Raw genomic sequence first — 13,839 nt, 5'->3', positions numbered from 1 at the left:
ACAGATGCTCATCCTCTCTAGGTTTAGTAACCTAGCATTTTTCTTGCAAGTAACTGCTGCGCTTTTCTTGGCTCACTGTGCCCTGTAGAGCACCTTATGGCAGTGAATCTGCTGAACAGCTGCTTATCCTATCTGGGAGGACTTTGTGAGGTCCCTTCTGGTTTTGGGACTCAGAATTCTGGGAGGAAGGAAGGTACCCGGAGGAAAGGGGAGCTCTGCTGCTGAAAGATATGAGATTGGGAATGGGGATAGTACATAACCTAGTGAACACAGATTGCTAGAGAAGTCTTTTTTTTTTATTGATTGATTGATTTTGTGGTGGTTGTTTTTACCCCCAAAAGGGGAGCATTTTCTCTTTTTTTTCCCTAGCTTAGGTATCTTGAAAACTTAAGGAGTGTGAATGCATGTACACATTCCTAAGTGTCAGGGCTCCTGTGTAAAGAGAGTTGAAATCTAGAGTTATTGTTGCTGCACTAATGCGTGGATGTAGGCGGGGTGCACAAACAATAGTATTTTGTCTTTTGGGTGTCATTACCTACCAGCGAAGGGTCTGGAGTTTTTTGCAAACCATATGTTTCTAAATATATTATTTATATGTAAATTTATTTCAGTGTGTTCAAAAATATTTCACTGTATAAAGAAATGAGTTGAGTGAGTAGCAAGTCACCACTTGTGAGTTGAATTGTATTATGTGATGTATTTGTATTACATGTACAGGTATTACTTTCTAGATTTGATAACTAAAAATTCACTGATTAGTAGTGTTAAATTCTAGGTATTTTTCTTTATATGCACACATTTTAAAGACTTTGGTCTCCAGAAAGAGAATTTCAGTTTGACAGTGTCACCTTTGAAAAGAGCACCATTTTTTTGAAGTTTGATCATTTGAACTTTTGTTAAATGATGACAGGTCAAGGACCTTAATTTTTTTTTAAACTAATCTCCTCTTAGGTAATCGTAGTTCTTTACTTTATAACACATTGAGATTACAGTAATGCACACCATGTCCTGCTTAAAATTCTACAGCACTGTAGGAAAAGTAAGGTCAGCCACATGACCTTTCATTTTTTCTCAGTAAATATGAAAAAGCAGACCAGGTGTGCTATTAAGTCTGTAGATACAGTCATCCTTGTCAATTATCCTCCTTTGCCTGAAATGTAGGGCAGCAGTCTACATCCTTGCAGTCCTTTAATGGTACTGCTTTGAACAGCCTGCTGTTGTAATTGGACTACTGTTGCTTTTCTCCTAAATGCTGGGTCGCTTGAGTGGTTTCTGAAGGCAAATGTCTGAGGCAGTGTCATCTTTTTCTTGGAAGTGCAGAAAGAAATAGTTAAATAAGGCTGTAAGGAAGGAAGACGGAAGAATGTGGGGAAAGCAGAGCAGATACTGCATATTAGTCGTCAAGTTTTAATTCAAGAAGGCAACAGTGCTATAACATCTCAGAATTTTGCATGTCGTATGTAGCTTTCTTTCCAAAATTTACAGAAGTTCTTAAAGGCTATGGATTTGCAGTCATCTGGGATACGCCATGTTTCATTGATTTATTCTCCTCATTTTCCTTGCTCCTGTTTTTTTTCTTTCCTTATGCCACTGTTTTGAAGAATCAATTTAGCTTCTCTCTCACTCTTCATTACTTACCTCCTCTTTTACCATCCCACTGCTTCAGTCTATTGATCAGCTACTTGATAGAAGTATGCAATATTTCTGTTTCTACTAAAGAGCTACATAAGGACCGGGAAGCAGGACTGATGAATCAGTGAATGTCTGATGTTTTAAAAGCTCATGATACTTAGACTTAAAGGTGTAAGATTTATGGTAGGAATAGGAGCTGTGCTGATTTACAGACAACATTTTAAAGCTTCCAAAATGGAACTTTATATCAAATGTGCTTATGTAATGCTTAAAAATAACTGCTCCTTTTTTTGCATTTTAGCATGTATTTTTACTTCCTATGCTGTAGACATTCCCAAATTCTCTGTGACTGTAATAGGCATTGAGTTCAGAGATGAGATGAGAGTTCTTCCTGATGTTCAAATAGCAAGACACTCATTTTAGCCACAGAGAGTTGTTCCCTTTGCCTTAATGGCCACAAATTTCTCTAATTCTCACTTCTAGATAATGACTAAAAGAACATTCTCTAGGAACTCGCGTTGAGAAGGATGATAAGCACTAAATCCGTGTATCCCACTAAAACACTCTTCACCTTATAAAATAGTGCATCGATTTAATGGCATGACTTGCAAGGTGGCCTGTTAGTGATCCAGAAGGCATAGTTAATAACATATATTTTTTTAATTTAAAAACTGACTATATTTTTCTAAAACTTCTTAAAAGTATTCATCCCAGTATTTGTCTATATTTAAATTCGCAGCCCACTTAAAAATATTTAGGAAGATTCTTTGTCAACAGTTGGGATAAATGCACTTGTGACCAAGATTCAGTGCTCTTTTCAAACCTAAATTTAAACATGGAAAACTAGGTGTACTTAATTTCTTATCTTTACACAATGGCTTTTCAGTATAATTGAGATGTTCAGATAAACTAATTTTTATGCTTATTGAAAGACCGGTGCTCTAGACCAAAAAAAAAATAACCCTGAATATTTCCTTTAATTTGTTATATAAAACACTTTAAGAGGTATTTATCCAACAGAGTAGGTTAGAAATGCTCTGTGTCATTAAAGCTTTAAGTGCCGTGTGCTTTTTATCTTGCAAGAAATTCTGAGTTAAAATTTCACAGTGCCTGCACACATTATCTTGTATACGCTAATTAGAAGTAACTGTGGTGAGCTGATGAAGATGAATTGGTTCCAGCATGCTTGAGGGTCAAAGAGAGAACCCTACTTAAAAAATAAAATAAAAATGTTGCATGTTTTAATAGATATAGGAAGAACATGCCTGATAAATTACAATCAGTTAAACACTTTGTAATGCCTAAGCGGAATTAAGGGGCAAACCCTTTTTAGCTTTTTCTTGTGATTCGCATTGTTTGTTGGTTTTTGTTTCGTTTACAAAATAGAGAATCTGTAAGTGAAGTCATTGCAGTAGCTCAAGTGTTTTGCACAATGTGGTATTGATCTCTGATACCTGACATTTTACAAATGTTACAGAGAAAGAAAAAGAATACAAGGAAAATCATTTGATTATCCCAGCCAAAATGGTCTGTAGTTCCATTTTGTTGTTTGTTTGTGAACACACAAAAGGACCATGCAACTAGAAATTAGGATGTTGTCCAGATGGGACACTGATTTATTGCTGGAGTGTGTGAGAAAGAGTTTTATTAGGTCTCCAAGTCATTTAATAAAGAGGCTTTGCAACCCAAATCCTGACGTCCTCCAAAGTATGAACTAGAAAGAGAGCTTTACAGACATGACTACCTGCCTAGTTATATGTTGTGATGTCAAAATTCAGTCATAATTCAGAATAAATAGTTGCAAAGAATAAATGATGAAGTTGCAAGCTTGCTTTATTTTTTTCACTGAAGTGCTGAGATCTGATAGTGAACTCAGGTCTCCCCTTATCTTGCTTATTACACATACCTTTCTCCTCCGTGCTTTACTCTTTGTTCTGCTTTGTTTGTGTTAATAATTGCATTAACTAGCCAAAGCTGTAGCTTGTGCAAAACTTTCTGGAGCACTGAGACCTGCAATAGTTCAACAAGTGCTATAGTTGTCCAGCGCATAAATGTGGGTGGTACAATTGTGTTACACCTGTGTACCACTGAGCACTGAAATTGCAAGTTTTCATGGGGAGACGCAAGCTTTCCATTCTGCTTCCTTTTGATCTCCTTATTTTGACCTTGTGTTATCATCCAGAAAACAGGATTGGATTTGAAAAGCAGTAGCAGCACCTCTAGTCTTTCAATTGCTTTCCTTTCCCCAGAAGGTATCACTGTTAACATCTTTAGTATCTTCTAAAAGAATATAAGGCAGATGCTTTTTGCATTCTAGCTCTTGAAACAACATTTATATGAAGTCTTATGTGAACAGTTTGAATTCAAAGATAATTTTTTTTCCTTTCTACATTGCACACTTAATAAGATGGTTAAGAGTTTTCTTTGTAATAAGAGGTCAAGATCTGACTGGAAATCTGAAAATCTGTTCAGCTGTTTAGTATTACACTTATATATGCAAAACCTCTGGCACTCTAGACTTAAATATTTCATTAACGTTGTAATGATCAGGAACTGGTTATTAATAATTTTAATATTGCTTACACTTTTAAAACGTTCACTGTGGAATTTAGAATTTTATATACTCACAGGGCTGTTTCATACATCTCCAGCTCAAAGTCTACTGTATGATGAATTTTTGTTTTCCTAAATGTAATTCACTTATTTAGGCTAAAAGTAATTTCATTGTTATTTATATGATAGGTTTATGACCTTGTTTGCTCTGTTTGATTTGCTTCTGTGTATTGAAACATAAATTTTCTTACATTACAGAACGAGTCCAGAGAGCATATTGTTGCCTTCAACATGTTAAATTACAGAGCATGCAAAAATCTTTGGAAGTCTTGTGTAGAGCATCACACATTTTTTCAGGCAAAGAAGTCGCTACCTCATGAAAAAAAGATATTGTCACATTATTGGACTCTGGGTTCTAGAAATCCAGCAAAGTAAGTATTGTGTGAAAGCATGTGTTACACTGTAAATGGGAAAGGGAGGATTTGTGTCAGAGATAGCTGAAGTTGGAGTTGCAGAGCTCAGTTCTGCTTACCGCTGCATTGGTCTTTGTAAACTGTTGGATAAATTATGTATCTTTGTTTTCCTTTTTTTCCCCAACATGTTTTCATTACAACAGAATATTCATAAAAAGTTATTTGAATATAAGTATGTTTTACTGGTATTTTTTCAACTTGCCTTTTCAGTTTAAGGGATAAAAACACTTGAAAGTAAATATGTTATGTGGCTAATGATCCAATAAGACAGTTTGCAGAACAGATTTGTTTTGAACTGTTTACTCCTTAATGTTATATACACAGTTTAATATGTTAGTACCATGCTCTTCAGAAATTGCCCTAATTGAGTACCAGGATGCCAGTTAGTGACATGGAGATGAATATATTTTCCCCATCCAAACATTGAAGATATCACTGTCATGACACTTCTTATCATTTGTTTGCTTTCTTGACTTCTGCTAGTCATTGAGCTGGTGATTTCATAGCGGTGTCTCAAATCTAGTTCCTGAAAAGTCGTACTTCAAAGCCTGTCATTTTGCTCCATGAAGTTAGGATTGACTCTTCCCACATGCACTATGTGGGCTGGAAGTTTTATGTCATTATCCTCTCTGAGGATAATGGTTTTGGGGAGTTCTGTAGTTCTTTGGTTATCTGTACTCTATGTAGACTTTCTGAAAAGCTGCTTGTTTTGATGTTTTTTGGAGCAGTGTTTTAATTTTCTTTATTTTTGCATTTTTCTTTATTTATTATTCGATTAACTGTTGTTCCTTTTATTTAATTTGTCTGATTATCTTTTTCATATTTGGGCATAGATTCAACTTCTAACTGATGTCATTATGCTTCAAGTAGCTTCCCAGACTTTGTGGCTGGCTTTTCATATTCCCATGTCTCTTTCAATACTGCAGAAATTTGTACCAAGGGGACTAGCATTGCCTGTAAATTAGGGCAGTAAAGCCACAAGGGTTGTCCAGCCACAAGAATGCTCATAAAATTCTATTTTCCACTGGAGTGGAATTTCCATATTTTAACCTAGTAGTAGATCATACTTTAACCTAAGTGTTTAAACATCTGTATTTTGAGAATTAGCTCCCTTATGGGTTGTTACGAACTTGTTCTTCGTATGGTGATGGTATTGAGGAGGTGACTTTCTCAAAGCTTTCTCTAATGGTTTATTCCTGTAATGAACATGTCAACCAATGTGGCTTCATTCTGGAAATGGTATATATGTATTGTTAAAGTGGTTCTGCTCTCAGTTAAGCCATTAGTGAATTGTTACCCTTTTTGAGTTTTAACAGCGAATGTCTATAATCTTTTGCCTATACTTGAATAGTTTTGTCAGACACTTGGTTTGGTGCCAATATAACATACCAAATTTCCTGTTTTCCCCTCCATCTTCTTGAACACAATTAGGTTAAAAATAACTCTGAGATAGTTATTTTTACCCAGGTTTTTAGTTAGCATTGCAGCAGGGATGAACAGTTTTATTGCCAAAAGTAAGGGACAGCAAATGGCTCTGTGATTATGAGGGATAAGCACAGGGGACTCTTTAAAACATGAATTATGAAATTGACTTTCAAAGCATATTTTATTTCATTGAATTTTCCTATGCAAAATAATTAACAGGTTTTTATTTTTGTTTCTTTTCAGGTCTGTAAACAGCCAGTACTGCAGAAAAGTCATAGGTGGGATGGTTTGGAACCCATCTATGAGGAGATCTTTATCTGTTGAGCATTTAGAGACCAAAAGCCTTCCTTCTCGATCCCCTCCTATTACCCCTAATTGGTAAAATCAAGTTTCAGCCTTTACTCTCCCTTCCAGCCTCCTACCTTTTCTAATTGTATGTATTCTAGCAGACTAGTTATGTAGTGCCTACATACATATTTAAATATGCTGTTATTTTGAGAATAGATATGATGACAGCAGAGGAGTGGGTATCATTTACCTCCACATTAGCAAAGTTTTTGATACTGTCTGCAAAAATGTTCTATCCAAGTTATGACACTTTGTTCTGGATAGGTGGACAAACAGATTAAGAAAAAATGTGGGTGGGCTGGGGGTGGGGGGTTGGATGACTGCAGTAGTTTTTACGCTACCTGAAGACTAGTAACAAGTGGAGTAACTACCTGGATATATTAACAGAAGCACAGATGGTAGATCAAGGAAGTGAGTTATCCCCATTTTGTTCAGCATTCACTAGACCTTCATCTAAAATGCTGCGACCAGTTTTGGGCCCACCAATACAAACAGGAGTGAGCTCAGAAAAAGCCACCAGCCACCAAGACAGTTATGGGGCCAGAGCACTTCCTCAGTGAGGCTGAGGTTAGGTATTAGGAAGAAATTCTTTATTACGAGGGTGGTGAGGCACTGGAACAGGTTGCCCAGGGAAGCTGTTGATGTCTCACCCCTAGGAGGGTTCAAGGGCAGGCTGGACGGGGCTTTGGGCAGCCTGGTTTAGTGCAATGTGTCCCTTCCCATGGCAGGGGGGTTGGAACTAGCTGATCATTCAGGTCTCTTCCAACCCAAATCATTCTATGATTCTGTGATTATAACTTCAGTAAGTACAGGTGGCGTTTGGGGGACACAAGTGTACTGAACCTGGCAGCATATGATCACCTAGTATACCATAACACTTTTTTTTAAACCGATATATCCACTGTTTAAGATGAGACCTGTACTCCTAACATGAAGACTTTAGGACATAGATTGCAGTAGGATGGAAATCATCTTGAAAGAGTTCTACGCACCATTCGATTACAATCTACCTACTTGTGTTCACATTCCTTTTTTTAAGGCGGAGTCCTAGACTACGTCATGAAATTCGTAAACCACGACACTCATCTGTAGATAACCTTACAAACGAGATTACCTATATTACTGAGACAGAGGATGTTTTTTATACATATAAGGGCTCTCCAACATCAAAAGACAGCGATTCGGAGTTCTCTCAGAACCGTACTCCACAGAGGAGGTAAGAACTTCAGCAAACAATTCATTGCCTATTTTGATTTAAAACCAAACCAAAACAGCTTTAGCACAAAACAGTCATAAGTTATAATATTAAAATTCTCAGTAGCTGAGTTCTCAGTAAAATTAAAGAAGACATGCCTGTTCATACCTGTAATATCCCATTTCCTAGTAGCTTCTATAGTCCTTTCTCACCTGTTATAAACTTTCTTTTCTTTTGGGGAACCTTTACTAAACTCTTAAGAGTTGATTTATGTTCCCCATTATCAGTTCCAGCTGAGCTGAGAGACTTACTGTATTTGATTAAACATGCGGACATAATACTAGCAGTCATCCATCTTTTTCTATCTCAGAGGAACTGTAGGAACTATAGATTGCCTCTCTGTTGGCAGTCTCTTCACCTTCAGCTACTTTGCTCTGTGTCAATTGTTCTCCCTTGTGGCAGTCTAACCACTGCTAGGTTTACTTACAGGGCTTGAAGCTCCTATCTTTGCACAGTGATTATTTGTTTGCTTATATATTTAACGTATGGCTTTCCTATTATGGAGGCTTTTCTTCATGAGTAACTTCATATTAATGCAGTATTAACTTTAAAAAAATAATAAATGTATCAAGTCATTGATCGGTCAATTTCAGAAAGAAGACAGAGCTACTTTGCAACTTTCAGATGGGAGAACACTGTGCATTAAAATGCAGCTTCATTTATAGTGTTACAAAAGGAAAACCGTTGCTGGTGGCCCCTTATAACTCAAAGGCGTGATGTATTTTGAGCAGCAATGTATTAATGCAAGTTGAGAGGAATAACCTCTCTCTTTGATAGTGTGCAGCCATTAGCTGTGGCTGTAAACCCTGGACGTACGCTATTTTCTTCGTATTTGAAGACAACATTATTGTTACTACATTATAGTAGAGAGGTTTCTATGAAAGAACTGAAAATTTAACGTGTTGTATGCATATTTGGAGCTTGTCACTGTAGTCTTTGAAAATATTTTTCTGTTTTTCTTACTGGAAGTCAGAGGAACCGTAGTACTAGTAGTATCAGTAATAGCCGTAATATATGTGATGCATGTAGATGTTACGAACAGTCATAGATATGAAGCCACATCTTTCCCGTGTTCTTGTACAGGCAGATTATACACTTGCAGAAGTAGTTTTCAAATAAAGTCAGTGAGAGGAAGATCATATGTCAAGATGATGAGTATAGTAGTGTAGACAAAAAAAAAAAAACAACATATTGCCACTCTGTGTACTGTGACTAGTAAATTGTGTCCTGCCTTCATCATTCTTGTTGTTTTTGTTGTTTTTTTCTTCAATTTTCTTTTTACTTTTCTTCATCTGCATTTTTTCTCCTTCCTGTTTCACCTTTCCTATGTCTACAGAGAGTGGAGGGGAAAGCCTGTTTTTGATGGTATTTCTCCCAGTGAAAATAAGGCATTCTAAATTTGAAAATAGCACACTGATTTCTTTTCTGAACAGTGAAAGATTCTGCTATATCACTCACTCTGGAGAAAATTATGTTACAGAAAACTAGGTTTATATGAATTAATAAGTTATTCCCAACATATTCTTTGTTTCTTTGGAATATTTATAGTATTTGATACTATGCAGAACTGAAAAAATGCTTGCACAAATTTGATGAACTGTTAGGCTTTTGTGAAATAAAATGGGCATTAATACCTCAAAAATTGAGGTCAAATATACAGTAACCAGACAAATCAAAAAATGTTTCTTCTCTACACTGAAATTTTCAACAGCTTATATTAGTCCACATTCCAACTTTTATTTTTATATGTTCTTACTTTAGCCATTACTTGCCTCACTCCATTTGTTGAAAGATAAAAAATAAAATTAAGTCTGTATGTGTGGACAAACCTTTCTTTCTCTGAGTGCTTTATTGAAAGAGCTATCTACCAGCTAAATCTGCGTTATAAGAAGAAAAGGTTAACTAAAAAAGGGTAGGTTTAGATTAGATATAAGGAAGAAATTCTTTACTCTGAGGGTGGTGAGGCAGTAGCACAGGCTGCCCAGAGAAGCTGTGGATGTCCCATCCCTGGAAGTGCTCAAGGCCAGGTTAGATGGGGCTTGGAGCAACCTGATCTAGTGGGAGGTGTTCCTGCCCGTGGCACAGGGTTTGGAACCAGATGATCTTTCAGGTCTCTTCCAACCCAAGCCATTCTATGAACTTGCATTTCTTTAGTATTAAGTATAGAAAAACATTTGTCCTGGACTTTTGCCACAGTTCAGGAATATTTAGTTATTAACTAGCAAACACCTTGCAGCGTACTGATAAATCTTTTGAAGCTGTCTTGCCTATTTTTGCTGTGTTTGTCTTTAGTAGATTTGAATTGACACGATTGAAACATGCTTTGGAAAAATACTGAAAATGAAAATCTGTCATCTCTTTTCTTGTAGAGGAGGGCCAAGAGTAGCTTCTTATAGTCCTGCCATTGTCTTTAGAGGGCTCATTTTTCTCCCTACCTGCAGTCTCATGTTATCAAAAAAAGGTGTTAGTTAATACTGATTATAAATGATGAATATGTTTGATGTGAAGAAATAATCCAAAACAATGTGGAGAGTTACTAGCAAGCAACTGTAAGACAGTGATTTTTAATCACTAAATTGTTAGATCTGGGACCTTGAATCTTAATCATATAGCTGCCTTTTTTATTATTAAATATGTTTGCATAAGTTTCATTCACTATCTGAAGCTCAAGACTGTTCAAGATGCAATTAGCACAGCATATAGCTACTTAGTTTTCAAACCGCTGTGAGCCTTTTAGGGGTAGGGGGAATGGCAGATAGTTTTTGCTCGTTTTTACTTCAGACCCTGGGTAACGTTTTAAGTCCTTTTCCTCAAGACAGAATTGCCTTCAAACTGTTCTGTTTGCTTTTTTGGGACACATTTATAGATAAAACTTGTGTATCGAGACTTATTGTGTACTTAATCCTTCCAAGGCATGTTTGGAATCTTGGTGGACATTGGAGTTGCAGAAGATAACGTTGCTGTCAGAGTGTATAAACATGCTCTGATTTCCCTATAAACCTTTTTTTCCTCCTGACAGTACCAAGTATAACTATTTTAATCGATTTTTCCTTGTTGTATTTAATCATTTAAGGGTGATTTAAGGGTCTTAATCAGTCATGTTCTATTTTGTTTCTAAAAACCAGTACACAAATTAGAAGAGCAATTATGGGGAACAGTTCTTAGTTTAGAAGACTTGAAACATATCAATTATTAATATTATCTTCAATTTCTTCTTCCACTTATTAAATATATTGTACTGTATCAACGTGTCAACACCTAGAACGGTTTCCTGTTAAATAATTAAAATAACCATGCTGGAGATGAGGGATATTTTTTCATTTATTATATTGTTTCCCTGAAGAACACAGCGGTTGTTTTAAGAATGTATTTTGAGTGAACGTTTGACTTTCTAAATACAATTTGAGGAATATCGTACAGGCTGTGGCTGAAAAAAAAGACAAAAATTAGAGCGAACTTTGAACATAGGCAAACTACAGAAAACCAGGGCAAGCTTGTCTTTTGTTTTGTACTGGTGTAGCTAGACTGCTCCTGCTACCCAAATTATCTAAGGTACTATCATATTCAAGTACAATTTGAGGCTGAACCATAGACAAAAGAAGCATTTTTTCTCTCAGATTAGAGTCTGCAGAAAAGATTGGAGCTATTACATATGTATTATAGACAAAAAATTGCTCTAATCCCAAATGAGCATATATTAAAGAGAGCTTTATTCACAGGGAATGAATAGGTTTGCTTTTCCAAGCCAAGCCATCTCAAATCACAGCTGCATACAAAACCTGTCATTAAAGACAGTGCTGAAGAGGACTTCAGGAAGACTTTTCTTTAGTCCAGGGCTTCCTAGCCTTTGTGAAGAAAACTTCCCTGTCAGTTTTTTCTCCTCTTGCTTGTTGTGCTGCTGTCCGTCTCATCTGACTACTGCTGCCACTGAAAAGTTAACACTGATGCATGCATGGAGTCTACAATGACACTTCCCAAGTCTAATAGGTTGCTTTGTTGTTATACCACACTTTTATCATTGCTGTGCCTCACCAGTTCAGAACAGGTAATTTAGTCTATCTTCTGACTATATCTTTACTAACTATGTTCACTATATTTTATCCTATGCCTGCATGCACGTATGCATTACTACTATTATTTTGTTTTTCAAATGATTTCAAGAATAATACTAAAGTAAAACATACTATTTAGTAAGTGCACTTGTTTGGTAACTGTTTTTCAGTTAAAATTAGCTTTCCCTAGTCTTGACTTGAGCTTCCCTGAAGGTGTTTTGCTCTTCTTGAAAGATTTGCATTTTCTTCATTGAAGCACTGCTGCTACTGACTTGCTGCACATCTCATTTTAAGCAAGATAGAAAATCTGTTTTTGCTTTGTTAGGCTACATATCTTCAGAAGTCCTTAAACATTAAGGTATACATTAGGGAAGAGTTATGAATATGAAAGCTTATGGCATTCCTTTAAGATAGAAAATAAATTAAATTATATGGATTTATTATTTCTAAGGTCTGCTGAAAAGCTGCTTTAATGTGTTTTTATTTTTTTTCCCTGAAACTGTTTGTGTCATACCAGCAGGCTACCTGACATGAAACTATCCTGATGGGTTGATTTGTGAAATGGGGAATCTTGCCTTTGGGGAAAAATGTTTGTGATAGATCTATATTACAACTAGTTATTTCTAAAGGCAGGCTGATGGAGTTGTGCAGGGAATTCTTTTCAATTGCACTTTTCTTTTTTTTAAACCTGCTATGTACCTGAAGATTATCATTGTTGCAGTCTTTCTTCATAAGGGTACCCTTGCAGCTTCCAAATTTGAAATGAGGAAAACCTCTCTGGTGGAGAAGAACAAATTATTACCCATTTGTCTTTCTGTGACATTAACACAATCTCTATGCTGCTGTGTCATTTGAGGACAAGAGGCTATGGTAAAAATTAAGTAGTCCTATTGAATTATGTGATATTGTTTCAAGACCGTGTTAGGATATTCCAAAATACCTTCAATTTTATTAGTAACCTTCAAATCTAAGTATTTAGTTGGAGCAATAGATTGATTACATTATGGAATCCTATAATCTAACATGCTTGATCTTTTATCAAGAAACTAATTTTTGTCTTGACACAGCACTGTCCGTCCCCGTGTAAAATCTGTTTCTCAGTATTGACATCTATTAAAAGAAAAAATAGTAGCTGATATATGGGAAATGTCAACTGAATATATATCATACCTAGTAGTTCATGTATAAGATCCTTCAAGGCTGATTTGGAAGAAACTGGCATATCCTTTGCCTTCTATTAAGTAAGAGAAAATTAAAATGACTAAAATGAGTTTGCTTGTTTCCTCATTTTGTAGATGTAAATGGTTCAGTAATACACATTTTAAACACTTTGTGATCTTGAAATCCTAATGGCCAGGGGTTGCCATAAAAAAAAAAAAAAGTTTTTAACTGAGTAGTATTTAGGGAGCTTTGAACTTCATTTTTCCACATACGTTTCTTTCTTTTTTCTCCCTTTTTTTCTCCCTTCTTGCCCCCAACAGTATTACACTGGAATTGTTGGTGCCTTAGGTGTGACAGCAATGTTCACACTTCACAGTGAAATGAAAAATGAAAGTAAATGATTGAAAGAGAAAGGAAAAAAAAAAACTGTGAAAGCCACTGTTTTGTTGAATGTTCTTAACCTCAGAGGATCCATCTGTGGGAAGCTGCATGTTTTTCAGCCCATGACTATGAAATGGGAGGAGTATCCTCTACTCATGCCCGGGTAGTATATTTAAGTTTTTAATCCAGCTCTGTGGGAAGACCATGTCATTGTTACAAACACCCACGCTTCCTCCTTAACTGAATGTTGTATCATTAAAGTTAGCTGGTGTTTCTTTCAGAGATGGCAAGGCTCTAGAAGTGAAAGGTTAGTGAAACAAATGAAGTTTTTAGTGGTTCAGGATAATGTTATTCATGTTACTTGTATGAGACCAATTTGTCCTTTATGTGAGGAGCAGAGTTTCTTTGACCTTGCAAATTTGGGTTTAATGGCTTATTTTTTTTAATGTAACTATACCCCTACTATAGGTTTGTTAATGTAGTGTATGGATTGTTAATGTAGTTGTTGCATGCTCTTCTAAAGCTTCTTTCATGTTTTTGAATACACCTGAGTGCATGT

At 36.0% G+C, this 13,839-nt stretch overlaps 1 protein-coding gene across 1 annotated transcript in view; it reads left to right on the top strand.

Moving 5' to 3' along the window:
• The window catches only part of PTPN3 (protein tyrosine phosphatase non-receptor type 3), a 124,166-nt gene that overhangs the window by 66,738 nt on the left and 43,589 nt on the right, over positions 1–13,839 (top strand). The window contains 3 exon segments of the mRNA XM_050708712.1: positions 4,444–4,616; positions 6,327–6,461; positions 7,471–7,647. Of these exon segments, the coding sequence (XP_050564669.1) occupies positions 4,444–4,616; positions 6,327–6,461; positions 7,471–7,647 (485 nt within the window).

The sequence above is a fragment of the Cygnus atratus genome, chromosome 2 (genome assembly GCF_013377495.2).
Source record: "Cygnus atratus isolate AKBS03 ecotype Queensland, Australia chromosome 2, CAtr_DNAZoo_HiC_assembly, whole genome shotgun sequence".
NCBI classification, from domain to species: Eukaryota; Metazoa; Chordata; class Aves; order Anseriformes; family Anatidae; genus Cygnus; species Cygnus atratus.
The sequence above is the reverse complement of the archived record's forward strand: the minus strand, read 5'-3'. Positions and strand labels throughout refer to the sequence as shown.